General features: G+C 47.4%; 1 protein-coding gene across 1 annotated transcript in view; it reads right to left on the minus strand.

Moving 5' to 3' along the window:
• Positions 1-2,618: 2,618 nt before the first annotated feature.
• The window catches only part of LOC104496276 (germ cell-specific gene 1-like protein), a 22,672-nt gene continuing 2,452 nt past the window's right edge, over positions 2,619-22,838 (minus strand). The window contains exons 2-5 of the mRNA XM_010139359.1: positions 20,795-20,906; positions 15,973-16,140; positions 9,279-9,346; positions 2,619-2,641 (exon numbers count right to left, since the gene is read on the minus strand). Coding sequence (XP_010137661.1) covers positions 2,619-2,641; positions 9,279-9,346; positions 15,973-16,140; positions 20,795-20,906 — 371 coding nt within the window. The remainder of the gene's footprint in view (positions 2,642-9,278; positions 9,347-15,972; positions 16,141-20,794; positions 20,907-22,838) is intronic.

Raw genomic sequence — 22,838 nt, forward strand, 5'->3', positions numbered from 1 at the left:
TGTGCTGGACGAACATGTTCTGGGTTTTGATGTGTTTGTCACATTGAGACCAGGGAAGTGACAGTGTGCAAGCAGTGTCAATGACTCTCTGAAAGGGGGTAGGTGAACCAGTAGAGTAGGTAAGCAGTATCTTCCACTGGTGCTGAGCAAAATGGCACAAGGACATCCTTCCACCCTCACCAGGTCTTTACAAAATGGGCTGCAAGACCAGCCCTGTGAGCAGAACCTGATGGACAAACTATTGATCATCCATTGCGCTTTGCTGGGTCCCAGGTGGGGAGGAGGAAGCTCCGGGGCCCTTTTCCCCTGTGTCCTCCGTGACCAGCAGCCTCCTTCCCTCGGGGCAGGCTCTGCAGTCACCTGTGGGGCTTTGCAAAGGGCCAGCCTTTCAGCATCCTTGTCATGGGAAGGCAAAGCACAGTTGTTAACATGTGAGCTGGTCTGTCAGAGGTTGGGAGAGATGGAGGTCACAAACCTTTACCTGTTTCACTGGAGGCTTGGTGATTCAGGGGCATATTGCACACTCTTCTGCCCTGGGCCCCAGTTATCTGGAATGGAGACCTGCCCGGGGGCACTGCAGCTGCTGACCTCATGCCCTGGTTTTCTTCCCATGTCGCCCAGGATGCAGGTGGGCAGAATAGGGTGGTTTGCTGCATGCCTAGGTGGCGTCTCAGGGTGTATCCACATTGTGATTGTTGATCAATTTGAAGTGAAAAGCATTTTTAGACAATAAATAATGAAAACAAAAGAACAGGCACCATTTTCTAACAAGTAATGTCATTTAATGAATGATATACTCTAGAAAATAGAAACTACCCAGATGCTGGTTGGTTGGTCTGTTTGGGGCTGGGAGAAGGCCCTTGCTTGGACATGCAATGCCTTCTCTGGATTCTTTTGTCAGCATTTGTAGTTGCTGGAAACAAGGAAATGTCCATATATTGAAAAAGACACTGAGGGGACAATTTTTTTCCAAAATGTGGGAAGTATGCAAATGCCTCCCCACCCTGTCTCAATGGGCAAGTGGTGTGAAGGGCTCAGAGCTCACCCAGATCTGTACAGATGATTCGTACCTAGAAGGGATACACTCAACCAACAGTACCTACCACAGTTCAGCCCTCTAAAACCATCAGAGACTTCTCTCTTCACCGAACATCTCATGAGCTCTGGTGTTACTGCACTTCTTCCTGGATGCTTTTCTGCACGTGCTGTGTCTCTTCCCTCAAGGTCTGGCTGCTAATTCCAGGGAATATGCTTTTCAGAATGTCACAGTACACCATGTACAGCTCTGGGTCTATTTTGGGCTTGGGCAGAGATCGGGAGTTGCAGGCCTGCTCAGTGACTGAGTGCTGTAGCAAGTAGACATCGCTGAAGAGCGCAGTTAGGATCTTGTGTGCAGCCTTGTAAGGGTCGTCTTCAAACTGCACCATTGCCTTGAGCTCCGTCAGGGTGTAGCCGTTGTAACGCTTGCTGTCTTCGGCCAGGGGCTGCACAGTCTCACCAATGTGTCTCACTTTCCACTTCAGGCATTTCAGTTCTCCTTTTACGTCCTCTAGTTCTTTCTCCATGGCTTGGAATTCCTTCGCGGTTACAAATCTCCTGCCAAGGAAAGAAGCGGCAGACACAGTGTGGAGTTCAGAGGCTCAGAGGAGAGAAATCAACCCAGCTTGCCTGGGGAGGGAGATGCCAGCCATGTCACTGAATACCACCCCCAGCTCCTATCGGTCAGGCTTCACAGTAACGGCAGAGTTTCTCTCTGCTAGCACAGGGACAGATGTGCTTCCTTGTTTAGAAAGACAAGTGCCCAGCTGGAGGAACTGAGGCTGACAGCCTGAGGTCTGGAGAGCTAAAGGAATGTGTGGAAAATACAGTATTTTGCTTTTTGGATACCAGGGTTTAGTGGCAGCGGGTAGTTACTGGAAAGCAAACACCAGGAACACCTGAAACTTTAAAGGTATTCAGGGTTTTTTTATGAAAGGCTCTTATACCACGTTGAGTCATTCGAGGACTTAAATGTGTGTGTGGTCTGGATACGTACCTTTCATGATCAGGATCTTCCAGGTCTGATTCAAAACCCTTTCCCGTGTTCTTTAATCCAGTTTCAGAATAGCTAGGAGAATGGGAACTATCTTCAGGAGTCATTGTTGCTGGAGGCCTTGTGCTTTTCCTGGTGGGGGTCAGTGTGTGACCTGATGCTGCAGCTTTTACGCTTTGTGCTGTGTGAGGACAAAAGGTGTAGAAGGAAGTTGCATTGATCCCTGGGCTGACCGGAGAGGAGTCAGAGTATTGCTGTGGCTTGGCTGAGCTGGGTGTTGGACTGAGCCTGGGGCTGGCTGGGCAAGATGCTGGAATAGTCCTTGCTCTGAGTGGGCTGGAACACGATATTGCTAAATTTTTATCTCTTTGCTCAAATGGTTGAGGGTTTGGTGAGTCTCCTGGGGCAAGTCTAGTGATGGAAGCAATGTCCAGCAGGGTTTGATCCTGAACCATGGAGATCTGGCTGGTTGGTTCTGATGAAAGTGAAGAGCTGCTTGATGTGTCACTGGAAGAGCTTGACGTAGCGAATGGGGCTATTTTCTGAGCATTATGGTCACTCCTGTTCCTCTGCGTGCTAGTGACATTTAGAGCTGGGTGTTGTGAAGCCCTAAAGAAAGACAAACACACACTTTTTCCTCTGGACTGGGCTAAGGGCTTATAAGACAATTTTAGGCTTATTTGGGGACAATTTTAAGCCTGTTTCCCGTAACTGCATTTCCTCAGGCTGATTTGCTCCTCGTGTCTGTATAAAACCCACTGCTTCTCATGACCAAGAACAAAGTGTTTGAGAATAAGGCACATAAATTCAGGACCAGTTCCTCCCTGATGCCAGCTAAGCATTCATCAGCTATCATCAGTGCGATAATCACTGGCACATCAGTGTTCTCCTTCCCCGAAGTCACGCAGCTCTGCGAGAACCGAGGCTCTGGTGCTGGGGAAGGACAGGAAGGGAAGAAAGCTAATGGTGTATTGACCGCGATAAATTCCAGTAAGAGCACAGAAGGATAAAATGTCGCTTGCAAGTTGCCTCAGGACCTGCCCTTGGTCACCCCTGCGAAGTGTGAAGACCTGCCTTCACCTTGGACCTACATGCTTTAGTCTCCTGGTAGCTCTGCACGTTTGCCCAGTGAATTACAGCTGAATAAACAGGCAAGAGAAACAGAAGGGCAGCACAGAATGACATCATTGTTCCTGTGGTGACATTACAGGACGTTTCTTTTATACAGCTCAGTGTGGTGAGGACTCTTCTTTCCTCCCTAAGCTGTAGACTGTGTACAGGGCTGTCCAACTCTTGGGATGTCAGTCTACTCCTCCTGAATACTGTTTCCTATGCTTTTCTCCTGGCTGCTGTCAGGCGGGAGAGATCCCAATGCTTTTTTTTTTTTTTTTTTCCCTATGGCTAAATTTTACTTGATTTGACAAGGCAAGAGAGGAAGATGTGTCTTTGCAGTCTGGAATCATCCTGATGGGTAGCAAATGCAGCTAGAAATGTCTTGACCTTGAAGGGGAACACAAACACACGCACTGTGCAGATCATGAGTCTGGATTTCTAACAGCCAAAGGACATGACAAACTTTTGTAGCAAACCCAGTGACCAGCTGAGTGTTCTTGTGCAACTGTCATATTCGTGTGGTGGAAAACAGCAGAAAATCCTGGTCTGGATGGGTTACGCGAGATTAGCGCGTGAAGTCCTCTCCTGTTAGCACCAGTGGCTCGACTCAGTGACATAGTGACTTCTCCACCTTTCTCGCTGTTCGATGTAATTAAACACCATTTTTTTTTTAAGCTCCTGAAGTGCATGTCTCTCATCTATTTGCTTAATAGGGTTAATTAAGACCTTAATTTATAGGGTTAATTAAGGCCTTTGCTGGATCACAGCATAATTATCAGGTTTAAATCAAATTTAGAGTTTTAACAATTGGAAAGGCAGACAGTAACAGAGCTGCTGCATAAAAACAGAGCCAAAAAAGAAGCTTAACATTAGCTGTATAAAAGGCAGGGGAGAAGATACAGGTGAGAGGGAGCACCTTTCCCTAGCAGTGCCTCGCTTTCAAAGACTGGCTGAGCAGGCTGGAAGACAAGAATTGCCAACTAGAAGGAAAAGCTTTTTCAGCCTGAGGGTGTTTAAACACTGGGACAGAGGCCAAGAGAGGGATTGCGATCTCCATCCTTGGAGGTATTCAGAACTCAGCTGGACGAGGAACTGAGGTCTACTGGATGTGCTGTGAGCAAAGGAGGTGTTCAAAAAGTGCAAATTTGGCACAGGTTAAGGTGATCGTTTTCCACCAGAGAGACTCAGACACCCTGTAAACTTGTGAGGATCTAGAGCTGGAGCTGCTGGCTGAAGGAGGCATCCCCATGCCCCAGGGCGCAGGCTCTCTGTGGGCTCGTGGGCGGCTCTGGGACCGAGGGGAGGAGCGGAAAAGGGTGGTCTTCTGGCACAAAGATCATAAACTTACTGATTATTTAAGTCAGAGCCATCTTGAGCATTCCTTCATCTTCACTACAAAAGCCAACATTCAGGAAATACTTTTTGCTGGAGCAAAGTGTAATATTCTGACAAGAGCAAACTCCATTTAAGGCAACTAAAAAATGCCTGTTGCAGGGTTTTTGCTAAAAATATACATATTTATCCTCAAATATCTTGCAGTGTAGAACTATCTGAATGTTAAGTGAGCATCAATCCCCACCTGCATTCTGGGGGTAAAATGCACGGTACCAGGAAGGCTCTCTGGGTTCATATATAATCCACCAGACTTCACTTCTTTAGCAGTGGTGGACAGGGTTGGTGGTTTTGTGATGTTTATTTTTTTCATAAATCCAGGATTAGCTGTATGACATGGAACATTTATTGAAAGATGCAATTTAAAGGAATGACAGAAAGCACGTTTCATAACTGATCTCACTGAAATTTATATTTGAAACCTTTCTAATCCACCTGTGCACCAGAGGAAACAAAAAGGTATTATAAACTCTCACTTTATTTTCCTTTCCTTTTCCACCCTTTAATTTCCACTGGCTGCAGTGCTAAACCTGGGACTGAATTCACTTTTGTCACCATGCTTATTGCAGCAGCGGAGGAGCTGGTTGCTTAAGAAACCATCTGATGCTTGTTAAAGCAAAATCCTGTCAGCCTGGATTTTAGCAGAGGTAAACGAGGGCAGAATCGAGACCTGTGGCTTTGGAGGTTCCTAGGGGCAAAGGTTTGCCTGAAGACAGGAGTGACATTCCCATTGCTTCCACTACAGCAGGGCTGGATCTTAGATCTGTAACCATGGTGCTTTACGAGGGGATTTTTCTCCACCTGTTTTGATGTTGTGAATCACTATGAACTGAATAAATTACAGGAAGAATTGCGAGACCTGAAGTCAAAATCAATGCTGACATGAAATAGGGAGGTGATTGCAGCTGTCAGGTACCTCCACAAGGAGAAACCTTGACTCAACTTTGAGCGACACTTCAAATGCGTCAAGCCCTTGTTGTCTGCCTTCTTCCAGCCCGGCGCTGCTCAGCATATAAAGCATGTTCCCCGTTGTCAGAGTGACCTTGTCTGCCGTCTGTGCCTTGCCCTCTCCAGCTGAGCTTGTGCAATAGACTTTTTGTGGCACTGGATTTGGAGACGTTTGAAAGTTGCCTGCAAATCCAGCAGCACTTTCCTTCCGTGGCGCTTGCAAACAAGAAAAAACTTGGATGTTCTTTTTTAATGAATCATTTCCACCATGTTTTAAATCTAGAGTTCTTCTGATGATCTCGTTTGAATAGGAAAAAACTGACATGATGCTTTACAGAGAAGCACTGAGGGGCTGGTTCCCTAAATCTTACTGTATACAGCCGGCGGTGGGAGGATGGTAGAAGAGCTGTGGGATGGACCCAGGGGAAATGCCTGCAGGGTGATGATATGGGAATAAAATTATTTTCTTCAAGGCCTCCTCTTTGTCAGGTGACCCTCCTGCCAACACTGCCCACACTGCCAAAACAGGGGCTATATTCCTTTTTAATGCTGAATTGATTTTGAATAGTCTTTCAGATTTCTACGAGAAAAGCTGGTGTCCTGGACCCTGGGTTTATCTGCCTCAAATAACCACCAAGGCTTTTAGCCACAATGAGAATATGCTCTTTCCTGCTCAGCTCTTGGCTCTTTGGAACTAACCATCTCCTCTTTGGCTTTGCCACCATACCTGTTCCTCCTTGTCCTTTGTGACATTTCTCCCTCCTCTCTCTTACCCCTTGTCTGTGTCTGTTACCTGCACCTTTCCCATCTGCCCTGGGGGTGCCAGGCACATTGATCCGAGCAGCAGCCCCATCGCATTAGTGCCCAGTGGTGGGAGAAGACTGGAGGAGAGGGTGGAAGTGGCACGGACATACGGAAGTCTGAAATTAGGTACAGTTGCTGTTTCTACGAGAAAAGCTGGTGTCCTGGACCGTGGGTTTATCTGCCTCAAATAACCACCAAGGCTTTTAGCCACAATGAGAATATGCTCTTTCCTGCTCAGCTCTTGGCTCTTTGGAACTAACCATCTCCTCTTTGGCTTTGCCACCATACCTGTTCCTCCTTGTCCTTTGTGACATTTCTCCCTCCTCTCTCTTACCCCTTGTCTGTGTCTGTTACCTGCACCTTTCCCATCTGCCCTGGGGGTGCCAGGCACATTGATCCGAGCAGCAGCCCCATCGCATTAGTGCCCAGTGGTGGGAGAAGACTGGAGGAGAGGGTGGAAGTGGCACGGACATACGGAAGTCTGAAATTAGGTACAGTTGCTGTCTGGAGCCTGAAAAAGGTGAGCATTTCTTGGTAATAAATGACTGCGCAACAACAAAAATAATCTGTTGTGAAATGTCATTCGGTTTTGTGTAGCAACTGTGCACAAGTGGTGCATCGAGATCTCCCAGCCCTGCATGTCTGAAAGGAACAGTGTAGACCTCCAAGGTCAACAACGACAGCAAACAGACTATCGAGAGTGTTTAGAGCTCTGCGATGGCAATGCTAAGTTTGGTATGAACAAAACAGGACTGAGGGTCTTGGATGTCTAGGGGCCAGCACTGTCTGTCTGCACAGGAAAGCAGCTTGGTGAGAGCAGAGGACGGCAGTTTACAGCCAGAGCTCCCTGATGCTGTTCTTAGCCCAGCTCAGGCAAGTTTAAATGCCGTTAAAGGAAAATTACAGCTTAGTGATGGACATTAGATGGTTTAATATAGAATTATCAAGACTGAATATTGCATTGCCCTGATCAAGTCTCCTCTGGAATCAAGCTTCTGATGAAGTTTATAATTTTAGGCCACTCCTCAAAATGGAGAGCTTAGTCTAGCCAACAGGGGGATCTGAGATCCTGGCCTGGTCCTGGCCTGGTATGAGGCCCTTTGTGCTACCTGCACTCTTGCAGTGCTCCTGGGCTGCTCACAAGCCTTTAATATTCTTTTAAAATCACCTGGCTAGTTGGTGTTTGTCTTCTATGATTGTTCAGTTTTGTTCTTCTCTTTAAAGTTTTTACTGTTTCACTGCACAGCAGCACTCCCCCCAAATCCTTGCCTCTCAGCAAGGAGCAGGTGCCCTGTTTTGTCTTTGTGGAAGGACAGAAAACACCCATAACGTCTGAGGATGAGTGAGTATTCCTTGTATGATGTTTAGTTTAACTTAGAACAGTCTCAAGCATTTCTAAGGGAGGGCAGCTAGAAACGATGTAAAGGAGAATCCTCTGATCAGATACAGGTCAGTTATGGCTTGATGGGGCTTATTCCAGGAAGAAGAATTTCGTGTGAAGGTTGTGAGGCTTTGTGCCATCCCGAGCAGCAGTAACTAATGTTTCTTCCTCCCTAATAAGCATGAATAATGAAGATTCTGAAGCTTAAGTTAGGTTCATAAATAAACTGTGAACTGAGAGCAGAACTTCACTCATGTCACTTTATTAATATTGATCTGGTTTCATTACAGTAGGTAACTGATTGAAGCTGAAACCGATGTAATATTGAAGAGCAGCCGCTGTTCTTTAACCTGATACTGGGCTTCTCATCTGCGGTTTGCTTTTACAGCGCTGTCAGCTCACCTATGGAGGTAAGCTGTGAGTCCTTCAAATTGAGGTCCTGGGGCAGGGCTGGGCATAGGACCTTGTGTCTATTCCTTGGAACAGCTAATATCAAGAATTGTTATGTGTTCTCTGAAACAAAGACCTTTGGACAGTCTTCATAATGAAATAAGCGTGTTTGAGCACTAGCCAGTAGCTCGTCAGGTAGGGGAATTTTCTTGGGGAATATGAGCCAGATCAATTTTGTACTAATAGACCTTTTCAGGCCTGTGAAAATGAAGGATGTGGATCTGCCTGTGGAAAGGTCCATAACTGACGTGACATTTTCAAGGAGGGGAAGTTACCAAATGAGCTGGAGAGCAGTGCCAGCACTATCATGCCTGTGGGGAGACCACCTGCAGTGACATGGGACTGGAGAGCTGTTCCAGCAGGTCTGATGAGGGATCGGGACCCTGAACTATTAGGGTTATGGACATTGAGTTTCCACGAGCATGTGGCTGAGATGTGCATCTCAGCAAGACAGAGGCAGCAAAAACGCTACGAGGTTTCCAAATTCTAGTAGCGCGGAGTCAACAAGTCACTGTCCCAAGTCTCCCTCCTGCTGAGTGACGAATCACTTGTTTTCTTTGCAAGGAAATAGATGCATGAAAATGCACACATCTTTCCTGGAGAGTAAAGGAAAAGTATAGTATTGAGAGCAGGGCAGGAGCCACGCTCCAGTAGTGCTCCGTACATTGAACCTCCGATTCCCATAGCTGAAGTAGGAATTTTTGCAAACTCTGAATAAAAGCATAGCAATTTTCTGAGTAAGTGCAAGAAATGGCATTAATTATACTAACATTACTGTCTACCAAAGATGCTTTCAATCATTTTTATATTCAATAGCATGCATCATCATGAATTGGTGATAAATATAGATGAAAAAAGACAGTGATAATGAAAGTTATACAGGTGTAAATTAGAGCATATTTTTAAACTGCTATGAAGTCACAGCTTCTTGAGATAACATCAAATTATAGGATATGTGCACATCCTAAACTGAATCCTGGAGAACTTCGTATTGTTCATATGCTAGTTGATTACCATTTGGGCAACATTGTCTGACAAAGTTACAAACCTCTATGTCCTCAACTTCCTACTCCAAACCTTATTCTTAACCCCAAAGAGCCAGTGTGGGGACGGTACAAGCCATTGTGTATCGGACGTATTTGAGCCATGGTCACTTACTATTTGGGGAGCAGCTATGGAGGCACTGTAACCTCAGGTCCCCAGCCTCAGCCCTCTCCTCCTCAGTCCTGGAAAAGAGAATATAGAAGTAGCACCTTTAACAGAAACAAAGGCTGCTCCCACAGGTACAGAAATGGAAGGGTCAAAATGAGTAAGAGTACGACATACCTGGGCTCCTCCATCTATAGCCAGCCAGGCCCACTATGGAGATTGCAATGGTCTCAGGAAGGACTCAGTTCCATTGGCTTTGCCCCTCTCACGGGAACACTCATGTAAAGAGGCCATGGGGAATAGAAATGGTTCCATTGGCTTTGCCCCTCTCAGGGGAAAACTCATGTAAAGAGGCCATGGGGAATAGAAATGAGGGGCTCAGGGCTGCGTCTCTCCCACTCTTTCACTCTTCGGGATGAGTCTAAGCGTCGGGGACTACCGGCATTGTACAGTACGTGTGTGTTGGAAGTGGGTATGTTGCTAGTGTTACACCATGTAAGTGCCAGGCCGTGTAACTTTCCAGAAGGAACAGCTCTGTAGATAAACCTTCCTGCGTTGCAGAATAAAGTACAGAATAAATCCAAGGCAGAATGTTACACTTCTCCCTGTGTGCTAATGAAAGGTGAGTAGTCAGGTTGGAAATTCTTACTGATGTCCCTATGAGAAGATGCTGACTCTGTAAATGGGAGGTGCGGTACGTCAGTGGCTTAAAACCTGTTTGGATGTCTAGGTGACCAAGAAGGAAATGAGAGCAAAAGGTTGGCATGTCTTTGGAAAGCACTGATATGATCTGCACAACATCTTACAGGAGTACAGTGGGGTCAGAGAAAGCAAGCTGTGAGTAAGATGTATTAGAGAAATGTACAAAAAAAGGAAAAAATGGCGTATGTGAAAGATGATTTGAAAGGTCCTGATTCTCAGTGTTGGAAATGGTCCTGATTTATTTTCTCTGCAATAGCTGTGGTCCTGCTGTCTGTTTCACATGGCTCCTAGCACTTCAAAATGACGTTTTCTTTCCCTGCAGAGACACTTTGTCTGCACTGTATCAACGGCAGTTTGAACTCGGTTCACTCTAGAATTTTACCAGTACCATCTGCCTGATGTTGGGTTGGTCTTGTGGATAGGAGCAAGGGCTTAGTCAGCAAGAAAAATGTGAGATCAGCTGCAGTGCCACAATGGGTGTTGACGGACAGCTGCAGGTTGGCAAATGCCGTGCTGTGGATGAGTGAACTGTGGAGGGCTGAGTCTGCCATGCTTACTTGCTAGATTTGTCTGTTGGTTTAACACCACCTAATGAGATTTGCTTCGCAGGGAGCGAAAGGGTGGATATCAGGCTGAGTCAGGGCCACGCTGATCTCCAGAGTCCCCTCTCCCACCGGTGCCAGGCTGGGCTAACTTCCTTACCCCTGCCTGCAGTGGCTTCTGTTTCAATGGGGCTTGACACCCCTGGCCTCACGTGGCCTGACCAGGCATAAAGCATTTCTGCTGCTCCTTCTCCTCTTGTCAACAGCGAAAGGGGGCAAGAAGTACTTCAAGTTTTCTTGTATCACTGCACTAACTTTTTATTCCTTGCACAAGGCAGTGACCAGCTCTCCACAAGGAGCTCACCCGGATTTGATTTCCACCCTTGCAGGCCCCCTATCCCTGACCCCAGGCTTCAATCCTCGCATACTCTCACCCCAAGCCTCTACACTCCCTTGCTCCAGATCTTCCTCCCTGTAGCTCAATCCGTCCTTGTTCCAGCGGCTGTGACTATCGCCCCAGGGTCTCCTTCCGCCCTGCTAACATTTCCTGCCTTTCCCCCAGTGTGTCAGAGAAGCAAAGTTCTTTACCTGACGCAAAGTCCACCAGATTTCTGGGAGCAAGGAAGGGTAGGGGGGCAGCGGGGCTGAAAGAGGATTTTTTAATATATAAAAAAGAGGCAGGCAAGAAACTGAGGACAAACCTGGGAAAGACATTTCCTGTCTTTCCAGAGCTAGCTGCAGTGTCCCTTGCCGGAACGGCTGTGACAATAGCATCAGTGTAGCCAGCTGGTCTAAATGAGTGCAGTTCTTGTGAATGTGTCCTAATTATTACACAGCCATATGGGCAAAGCTGCTGAAACTGCTGCATCTACCACCGATTTCCATCTTGTCTTTGTCTCACTGACTGTTTAGAAGCCCCAAAATGGGTAGTTCCACATGTATTAGATGTTACTGTAAGAAAGCCAAGGATTTGCTGGTCTGGGTGCGGTGAAGTTAGTGCTGCACTGGAAGGGTTACCCTGGTGCCCTGCTTGTGGGCCTTATTTTCTCATGGCCTTACGGGTACACTTGTGCAGGATCGACAGGAGAGTGTGGGATGCCATGGCATGACCCCACTGTGAAGCAGCTACATCTCTGTGTGGCAAAGGGACAGTGGTCCTGGAACCACTGTCTGTGTGCTGCAGGGCATTGCAGAAGCCAAACAGCTGGGCAGTGGAAGAGAGAAGGTCCTGACACCGTGACGTTCCTCCAGCTGACTGCCCCATATAGCTTATCAGACTATATAGGAGAGAACAAAGAACCCTTGTCCCTTTGACTTGTCTGGAAGGAACCTCAGAGCAATGGAAGCAGGAGAGTATGTGGAGGGTTCCTCCTCTGCTAGCTGGGGTGAACTGTAGACAATGGGCCATGCTCAAGATCGTATGGGGCAAGAGTATCCACGTGAAACAGAGAGAAAGAAATTGAGAGGGAAGGAGAGAGATACCTGTTATGAACTGACACCTGATAAACTGAAAAAGATGAGCAGAAGTTACAGACAAATACTCAATTTAAAGGAAAACGAGAGAAAAGGGGAGGGTGACCAGTAATAGGACAAAGACTGACAGCTGACATGTTGCAGATAATTCTACTGGTAGTTTAATACACTTAATACATGAATAGTAGCTCCGAGCCTGTTTACGTGTTCTGCTTAGAGTTACTCTGAGGGCTATCTTTGAAGAGCTATAGTATCTTCTGATTTTATGGTGGGAACTACAGAATTTAGTTTCTCTGAACTTTTCAAAGTATCCCTGGCCTGGGAAGGAAATAACTGTTGAATATAACACCATGAATCTTTGATTTTTCAGCAGTTGTTTAGATGGTTTCCCAGTGATAGAAACAGTAAGATGCTTAGCTGTTGAGAGGTGAAGTCTGTGTCGTTGATGCTGCAGGTGGTCAGAGATTTTGGCTGTCTCTGTGTAGGATGTCTCTGCAACGTGGTTATGCTTATGTGAAAGAAGACAGATTTAGATCAGATATTAGGGAGAAATTCTTCACTGTGAGGGTGGTGAGGCACTGGAACGGGTTACCCAGAGAGGCTGTGGATGCCCCGTCCCTGGCAGTGTTCACGGCCAGGCTGGACAACCTGGCCCAGTGGAAGGTGTCCCTGCCCACAGCAGGAGGATTGGAACTAGATGATCTTTAAGGTCCCTTCCAGCCCAAACCATTCCATGATTCTATGAATCTATGTGTGGACTTAGGGCTGGATAACTATATGAGTAGTGTAAGGTGGAGTCAAGCCAGCCGTGGAGCAGTGTTTGGGGTGTGCGCATCTATTCATGTGATTTTGAAGGTCTTTCCTATGTTCTTCACAGCTGAGGCAGTTCTTAGGACGTGGAGACTAAAGCTAACAAGCAGCAGCAATGCGACGCTGGGAGGCTGACATAGCAGGGGAGGGGACGGGGTGAGCTGATGGAGAAGGAGGGGTCAGGACAGCAAGCCATGCGTTCCTGTGGCTCATCCCCCGCACCTCCTGCACTGGGTGGTGAACATGGTGCGCACTTGTTGAGTTGGGAATTCTCAAGGGAGCATTTCAGCTCTCTTGGATAATACGTCTCCAGTAAATCTTCTGTTGTTATATCCAGTTAGATGTGATTAACATTAAGTGAAATACAATGATATGCTTGACAAAGTATTTGCAAGGTTAGCGGTGTGTTACTGTCACAAAGCAAATTTATTCTCTGGGAGCAGTGGCCTTTGGAAGAATATTCTAGCAAAAAACTTTTATCAGGCACAATGGGGCCAACGCTTTTCTCCTCTGTCTCCCAGAAGACAAACTGCAGCTGTTGGGAATAATGATGAAGTTCAGCTTTCACTAAAAATATACTGCTCCTAGAAAACTGCCAATCGCAAAAGTCAATTCAAGACAGGGGCCAGACGTGTGCGTACAGAGGGTGCTGGATGCGAGCTGAGACAAGAGAACATGCAGGGAGGGTAGTGGTACATACAAAGTTACTGGAAGGAAGGCAGGCTGGAGGGTTTTATTTATGAGATATGAAAAGGAGCATGGAGGTGTAGGAGTAGGAGGGGATGTGAAGTGGCCCTGAGTATATGCACAGGAAAGAGAGTTTAAGTTATTTTCTGTTTGTGCGAAGGGAGCTGGGAGAAGTTGTGTGCTTGCACGTAGCACACCCTGTTGCTGACTGATGACCCCTGCGGTCTCAGAGCACTCCCCAGGTCACCGCAGTGAAGCTGATCACGAATATGCTAACTTAAAAAAAGGATGCAATGCTGCACATCTTTAAATCTCTGCAATGATCCCATGGTAACACTGTCTCTGGGCTTCTTATTATGTATTCAGATACAACAATTAAAATAATGTGATATAAAAAAAGAAAGTCATAATCATGAAGTTTGGGAACACCACATGTTTGAGCTGTGTTTGCCAAGTGTGTGTGGAGGGGCTTAGAGGATGTGACCAGCAAGTGAATTGTTCACAGAAACTCAAAACAAGCGAGGAAGCTGGGAGGCCAGAACAAGATATGCAGTCCAGGCATAAAGCAAGTGGAGGAGACAGAGCTTTGTCTTTGCGTGCTGGTCAGGGCGGCTCCGGCCAGCACACGGAGCAGTCGCAGGGACCAGGCTGTTCTGGATGCATGCTGCCGTGTCCTGAACTGTACGTGTGAAATAAGGGTTCGTACTGGCCGCGGTGGGACTTGTGGCTTGCCTTGGGCAAAGGTGTGTTGCTCGTTGGGTAGGTAAGTTCAGCCCTGCCTTCCAGGAGACCCGAAGGAGCCTTGGTGCTGCCTTCGGCTTGTTGTCGTTCCTTGGGGCCCTTCACCTGTTCATCTAGCTTGTGCTGGGCAAGGTCTCTCAGATTACAGTTGGGCCAATGTGGAGATGATTGTGAAGTGTGATGACGTGTTGATTTAGATGTGTGTAAAAATGGGGGCGGGGGGAGGCTGTGTAATACGGTGAGTGCAAGAGGAATCAAAACCAAACCACACGATACCTGTCTGAGAATAGAGGGTTACTGCTCTCTGAGCCACCAGTGGGGTTTGCTGTTTCCTGCCCCAGAAAGGGCAGTACTGGTACTTTATCAACTGTCCTTAGCACTTCCCAGTGTCACTCAACATGTTCTGTTACAATTCTCCCGGCCTCTCATCTTCAGTAACTCGTCTGACTGTTTTCCCTCACTGAGTGTTGATTTCTCCTGAGGCATGTGCTGACCACTTCCTCTTCACCAGGTTTGGGGTTTTTTTTCCTCACGCACAGAATTTTTTAAAATTCACTGTCATTTCCAAATGCAAAATTAGGAAAACCATGGCTGTTCGAATCATTTCTCTCATCCTTCCAGACTGTCTGAAAGGTAGAGTGAAAACCTGAAAGCTGGCAGAGGAATAACTAGCAACAGAGACTGTTAGTTAAGCAAAGTGATAAGCATGGAAGTTCTCTAGTTCTTCCTGCTCAGGAGAGCTCCTCACTTCGCTACTAAAATGTCTGATCTTTTCAAACCTTTTCCTCAGAGCTTCCCAGCCACTCTCTTCCATCACTGAGAGACTGCCCCATTGGTCAGAAGGACAAGAACAAATCCTCCATATGTTTTCTGTACCCCAAATATCTTTACGTTACTTCCAACAATAGGTTTTCAGTGAGGGTTCTCTGTGCTTATCAGCTACTCATTCCGTAAAAGTACTGCTGTGGAGTCCATCACACCTTCCCCGCTGTGGGAGGTCAAGATTTGTGTGTTCTTTACAAAGCCTTAACCTTCTCATGGAAGAATGCGAGCAGCAGGTGTCCCAGTGCCGCCACATGGGCCAACTTAGAGTGCATGGGGTCAGCAATGTGGCCAGTGGGCAGTGCGTGGTGACGGGCAGAGTGAAGGAGTAGCTCTGGGCCTTCAGGGCTCAGGCAGGACTTAGAGTCCATCCACGACCTTTGTAGCAGTGTGGGTGGCACCGTGTAGATGTTTCTGCAATGCAATATGATGTATGAAACATATTTGTGTGGAGGAGCTCAGGAGGATGGATGGGTTGTAGGCATGTGACTATGGAAGATGGCAACTCCACAGTGGCCTAGCAGTGGCTGGAAAATGTCTCAGAAGCCGTTGGGATTGTTGGGAGATGCCTGTTACACGTTGTGAGAGAGGATAGCTGTAATGTTTGTAACAGCCCCATGATTTTACCTTTGCGGAGAGGGAAATAAGCTTGCACTGGCAGCACAGCTCCTTACGAATTCCTGTGAATCAGGTGCATGCTGTCTTGTGTTTTGGTGAGCATATGAGGAAAGGCGGGCACTGGGACATCACAAAATTTAAGAAAAAACAAATCAAGGAGGATCTGTTGTGTTTGTCTTTAACACACATCTTCTCCAAGTATCTCAGAGACTTCACCCACATGTGCTGAAATGGGTGAGAGCCTGGATTTTCTGAGACTAGCAGAGTCCACGAAACCCTCCACTGATCGAGCAACTGACTGCACTGACCTTTCTCTGAAGTACTTGATGGCTTCCTGGTCTAGGAAGTTCTGCTCTTCTCGAAAGCCCTGCTCAAAGATTTTGCGCTTGTGTCTGAACTCAATGACAGTCTTAGTGTAAGAGTTCAAGGTAGTAACGGAGGCCGCCATGCAGCAGGTGAAAGAGCCCCATGCCAGACTGTGGAGAGAGAAACCAGCAGACAGAGCTGGGTTAAGACAGCAGCTCATGTTATATTTCTGACGCCAAGAGACACACATACACAGGATGCGACCAGGCAGGTAAGTCTGCGGTGACAAACCCGTTCTCCTTCTCTTACCTCAGTGACCTGTGGCACGTGCTCGGGCATGCAGGCAGGATGCCGGGCTAAGGGCTGGGCGTATCTTTCATCCCACAGAGAGCCATGTGGCAGAGTGCTAGCGTTAACACTCGGTGCGCTCTGACAGAAGAGTCGAATGCCTCTTGATTTCCCTTCGCAACATTTCTGAGCCTCCCAGGCGAGTGCTAAAACCTATCGAGCAGTAATGAACTCCTGGAAGGAGTACTGCCCCAGAGAGCATGTCTTTTGGACCAGGGGAAGTTCTCCAGCATCGATGGGAGACTGACTCTGCACGACACTACTGCAGGGATGGTTTCTATTCCCCTTTTTATGCCTTCATCAGAGTACTGTATTTCCTTCTTTCCTGGTTCATGGACATTTCTAGCATTCCTGGCTAACATCTGGTCTCTGAAAGCCTGACCAGAACAGAAGACTTCCAATAGAAGCACTTCCATTTTGTGGAGAAATCCCAGCTGAGAGCAGTGCCCCTCAGTGTGTGTGCAGGCAGCGCCGGCCAGTCCTGGTCAGCCAGTGGCAGCACACCTGCAAGTACCAACCAGGAGCTTGGGAGACAAAAGGAGAAGGAAAACAGAAGAAAAAAAGTGACTGCCCCAATGCCAGGCTGGAACAGCAGTAAGTGGTGTCCTGGGTCTCCTGGCAAGGAGAGTTCAGGTGGGAGCTGCTTGGCTCCCTGCTCACGGACTGGGTTTCCCCCCTGGATGCCTTCTGCCCTTGCTGCACGCTTCTCCTTCAGCTTGTACCTCACTGATCAAGTTCAGATGTGGCTGGGGGGAACTCATGGTCCCAGGGAATTCAGGTGCTTTTTGAACGTGAAATGGGGCTATAAAATAGGTACTGAATTCCTCCTCCTGCCTGCAGAGCTTATCTGTGTTTGGGCTCCCCTTGACTTCACATTCAGCCCATCGGTTTCAGCTACGTGTAGTTCACTGTGGCTTCCTAACTAGCTTGGATTAACTTAATCAGCTGTGTCAGCTACACACTTTACCTGCTCCTTGCTTTCACCTTTTCTATACCCAAACTGAACACTGAGATAAATTATGCAGAACAGAAAGAATACTGACAGCCACAGCAGTTTATCTTATAAACACACATTACGAACAGAGCCCTCAGCATGAGCTGTTTTCCTGTTCTGCGTAGCATCTGCAGACAGGGAAACAGTTTCTCATTTCAAGTTAGATAAAACTTGAAAAAGAACACATAGTCCTAACTGGAAAATGTGGGGGGAAATAGCTCAAGTAAACAGAAATGGCTCATTTCAATGATTTCAAAATTCAGTGCATACCAAATCCTTTAGAGACTTCCATGGCAATGAAGTGTGTGGAGGCAGCTCTTTCCTAGTCATTTTTAACCTGTTCGTTGGATGCAATTGAAGGAGAAGGAAGAGTAGTGAACCCTGCGGTGAAGAAGATCCCTTAGATTTCCCACGGCTGGGTCGAGAAGTGGCAAAGAAACCCGTGCTACGTGTGAGTGTCCAGGCACAGGGAAGCCTGGTAAGTGTCTTCCTCCTACACAGAGCGTGTGGAAAAGCCCCAACAGCTCCAAACACTTCCAGCTGGGCTCCTGAGCAATACCGAGGGGGAAGCCAGCTGAAAGCACATGCTTCACTGTGCCTGGTTGGTGCCTGGGGAATGACGTAGGGAGAAAAACTCCTCTTGAAAGTTTCTGATAATTTGTAATATTAACTCAGAAATGCTGAAAGGTTCCGAGAAGGAAATACAGAATGAAGACTGCCAGCCTCAGGTCTGGCGTTTGGTAAATCATCATGAGACAATTGTGACGGGTATTATGGACCCTGGTTAAATGTTACTTGATTTTAAGCGTAAAGAGAGGTTCTCCTACCTGTGAGAGTTACGTCTTACCTTAGGTGAAGACCTCTTTAACAGCACAGCCCCTCTATGCCAGCTGTGCACCAGATGTGCGGGGGTACCTGTAGTGCCTCTGGTAGCTGAGCTCAGGGCTGTGCTCTCAAGTTCCTCTGTGGTTCAAATAGCTCAGATTTTTGAATTTGTTTCCTTTCTAGAGAGGCCAGGCTTGGACATCCACTGATCCTCAGAGCCACTGAACCTGCTGCCTGCAGAACCCCCGGCCCACTCCTGGCTTGTGCCGGAGCAGAGAACAACCTCCAGGCTTTGTCAATGGCTTGGGAATGAGGTAAGAGAACAGGGACTAAATGGTATGTTTTCAACCCTGGGACGCCTGAGCAGATCACGAGCAGCCCTTCCTCATTTTCAGGAGAGGTATTTTAATTATTCCCTTTTGATAGAGGGGAAATAGAGTTACAGGAAAAAATAGTTTTTCCTCAGGACTTGGGAAATGAACGGCAGTCTAGATCTGCACTTGTGCCTTTGGCTCCTGGCCATGGGGACGCTGTTCCTGGACCCTCTTGCCAGTGGTGGAGCAGTTCTCTGTGCTCGGACAGTTTGTCTGGCAGGTTGCTGCAGTGTTGCAGCAGGCTGTAGATAATGCTGATGTTTGCACTACTGGTTCAGGCCATCACCTGAACCCAGATGGAGCAGAAGGAAATTCCTATACGCGCAGATTTTCCAACCTCTGCTGGACTGGGTGGGCATTCGTTTTTAACCCTTCTTAAAGAAGGTGTTCAAGTCTGGGTGATGCCAGAGGAGGTTGTAGCTCTGTGGGCCCTACAGCAGCGGGGTTCAGTGTTAGCTGGAAGGAAGAAGCCTCGTCTTTGCTGCATTTACTTTCAGACCTTCCTTTGCCAGGTGTGCTACCAGTCACTGGCATGGCATGAGGAACCCCATGGCCTTCCTCAGGCTGCTGAGCACCGCTGCGGGCTGAAAATGCTGCTGCTGCTCACATCTGTCCCAGGACAGCTGTGACTGAGGCGAGGTTTGCACCTTGCCCCGTGCCCTGCGCAGGCAGTGTTGCTCTGGAAGGTAGTAGGGGAGGGGAAGAGACCACCAGGTGTGAGAAGCTGCTCTGTGGGAGCAGCAGCCTCAGTGGGCTCCGCCGTAGCCACTGTGCGGAGTGAAGCGGAGGTCCCGCTTGAGGAATATGGGAAGAGCTGAGGTGGGTCCTCCATAGTTGCCTTCTTGTGGGTATCTCCAGCGTCCTGATGGTGAGGCCTCACCCAAGGCCAGTCCTGCTCTTTAATCCAAAGCCCGCTGTGCCCTGGCTCTGGCTGCCCAGGGCGAGCTGCAGGCAGGGGCAGCAGCGGCCGCGCTAGGACAAGGCCTGGTTAGGACAGCAGGCAGTGCCGTGACCTGCCATCGCAGGGTGGCTGCTGGGCTCCAAACAGCTCGCTCGGAGCAGGGGAGGGAGGATGGATGGGCCCGGGGGGGCTCACAGTGCCCTACGGGACCCGGCAGCCTCTGATGGCTTCTTGTCTTGTGCAAGATGAAGGAGAGTGATCTAATGAGCATCTAATCATGCAAGATATTAAACAATGTTCTGAATTCAGTGTGTGGCAGTGAATTGTAGAATAGATTACTGAAGTCAAACTGATACATAATTATTTAGATATATTAATAACTATACTATTGCATAATTTATAAATATTTATGTGAACATTATCAATATCTGAATGCAGTATAAGTTCATCATCAAATGCAATGAGTGTTCATTATCGATACACAACATAAGCTCTATTTCAAATATAAAATGATTTATGTTTTGTAACACGTTACGAAACTATGTAACTCCTCCCATGAAACACGGTTTAGTGAGGGGAGAGGGAAAGACTAGTAATTCCCCACAGTGCTGTGCCGTATTTGTGTGTATTTACTGATGTTAGCAAAGGTTGTTGTATCTGCTTTGAGATGGAATGAAAATACATTTAGAAATGGAAAAAAAAGAAGTGTTTTCCCTAGCCATGCAAGGAAGCTGATGTCTCTAGAGGGATGTGACTGTTGTTTGCAGGTATTTCTGTTCTTGTTAAGCTTCTTATAAACTTGTATGCAATATAACGCAGTTTGCTTATCTTGGCCAAATTATTTTCTGTGATTTTTACAAGATAAATGGAAAAGGGAGGGGGGAAAAAACCATCAGTCTCCAATATGTCATGTCCGTTTTCCCAAACCTTCTACCCACGATCCACAGGGAAGTGTCATGGTGCCAGAAGCACTACGCCTTCCTCTGCAGTTGTGTTGAAGTCTCACTGCAAGCAGCTGTGACATTCATAAAAAACCAAAAAAAAAAAAAAAAAGCTCAGGACTCTCTGAAATGCCATGGCAATTATGTACCTAAATCGACCTTTAATGAGAGTGCTCAATCCGCGGTGGTGATCGTGGCTGCTGTTTATTTACAAATGCTGTGTCCCTGCCAACAGGCACAGCTGCTGCTGCTGCACCGCCGCTCAGAACTGTCCTCTACACCTCAGCAATGGAATGGACATGGCGGGTTTTGTTCCCAGCGTTTTGGCAGCTGGAGATTCACATGCGTGTGCCTGGAAATTTGAGATGGTATGTACAATCTCCCGACAGACTGATGGGACAACTGAAAAATGAAAAGATATTAACCGGTGGTGACACTTACCAGAAGGACCATCCATAGTCCCATGAATGTGGTCGCCAGTCCTCTGGCCCAAGGCTGACTGTCACTTGGAAAACTTGAGTGTACATCATGTGTGCCACCATCCCCAAGAGACCTGAGAAGCAGGGATTATAATAGGAGGTTTTGTGCTAATGTTTTTGATAATTCTTGAGACAGCTTCTGCTGGAAGTGCTTTGAAAGCTCCAAAAAAGTCTTTGTTGTACTTTTATGCCTCCTATTCTGCTGTGGAGGAGGGAGCTGCATGGGCAGAGGAAAGGTGTGACTGAGAGCTCATTATTTTACATCATACTGAATTCTCAATTAAGAGAAGAGTTAAAGAAAGAAAACCGTTGAAGAAAATGTTGCACAATTAGCATCACCACCAACCTTGCTGCTGCAAAACAGGGGTGTGCCACCCACAAGTTATCTCGCTTAGCCCAGTGCAGACGGGCCTCAGGTAAGAGAATAAGGAGAGAGGCTTCTGTAGGCAACGCGAGATTGAGCGTATTAATGCCAAACGATCTTCTATCTGAGCACTTGCTAGGGCGTATAAATCTGAGCACTTATAAAACAGTTGGAAGTTACACAAGGAAGTTAGGTGACCTAACTTGGGGGGTGGTGGTGGTGGTGGTATAGGTTGCTCATGCTTGCTTTTGTGACTCCATTGTGTCTTACTGAGGTAACTACAATGGGGTGAAGATTAGACACGTCTCAAACATTCTTCTCAGGGTGATGTTAAAGAACAGGGTTGCAGTTAAGTCACCGGGTACCCTGAGTTTGCTCCGCCACTTAGCTGGCCAGCATGGTTCTTCAGCTTAAGCAGAAAAGACTGCCTGAACTTTACACATAGACCTCTCTCTGAGATTTCTAAATCTCCACTTCTCTGGTGGCCAGGAGCAGCTCTGATGCTTGGAGAATTTCATCGCTACAATAATTTGGGTTGTATCTGCTTTAGTACCGTGGCAGCACGGAGTGCTGCTCCCAGCGTGGGTTCAGGCACTTAGCGAAGGGGTGGGGCAGGATCATCAAATCCCGAATAACCTTGGACCTGCAGATGTTAAAAAGCCCCTTGTGTTGCAACGAGAGTTCAGGGCACTCAGAAATACTGCCAGTCTGCCGTGGTGCGGTACAGTGCGGGCTCATACCTTACGCCTTGCACCTTAACCAGAATCGCTGTTCACTCTTATCTCTGAGCATCTGGCTGCCCTTCCTGTGGAAGATCCTGGCTTTCCCTCCCCAGATCCCAAATTTGGCTCTTCTTTCCTGCTCACTGTCAGAGTTTAGAGCACTTCATTAGTTTCACCTGATGTGGATGATTCAGGGTAATTCTCGGGGAGGGAAGTTGGGGGATGTCATGTTGGTGTTGTGGGTACGTTAAGCAGGACCTTCAGCAAGACAAATGTCATATTTGATACAAACAACTGCAGAGGCTGAAAGAACACAATTTGTTACAAGAAACTGCCATGATTTGCTCAGCTGCTTTGTGTCAGTGTGACACACTGCAGAGTTAGGAGGTGCAGAGAGCAATTCACATCGGCGGAAATGATATTTTGGCAGGGTGGGCGGCCTAATGAGCCCACAGCAAACTGGTACACATCTTACTTGTTTCTGGTTATATTGAACTTCCAGAATTCACTGGGGCCTTGCTGTACTTTGAAAATCAGTGGATTTTTTTCCCAGCTGACAGTTAGGGCGTTGATCTTAAAAGTTTGGGGGTTGCTGTTCCTATACCTACAGTCAGTGATTTTTCTACCTCTATAAAATATTAGACTGCCCTGAGACATGTCATAGTCACTCAGAGCCATCAGGAGGTTTGACACGGCCAAGACTACCTTCAGCAAGGCTGATCTGCTCTGTTCTGTCATGCAAAACTTTAATGGGGTTTCAGCAGTGTTCAGCCCTGGCGCTGCGTGGGAGGCCAGGACGACAGTCCGCTGATCCAGGTGAGTAGGAGGTCATCAGCAAGTCCTGCTGCAACACAGGGACGACAGTGAAATATGGCTTTATCTGCCGAATGGCAGGGGGGGGGCGGGGGTGGCCGGGGGCC

This window comes from Buceros rhinoceros, unplaced genomic scaffold (assembly GCF_000710305.1).
Source record: "Buceros rhinoceros silvestris isolate BGI_N320 unplaced genomic scaffold, ASM71030v1 scaffold14297, whole genome shotgun sequence".
NCBI classification, from domain to species: domain Eukaryota; kingdom Metazoa; phylum Chordata; class Aves; order Bucerotiformes; family Bucerotidae; genus Buceros; species Buceros rhinoceros.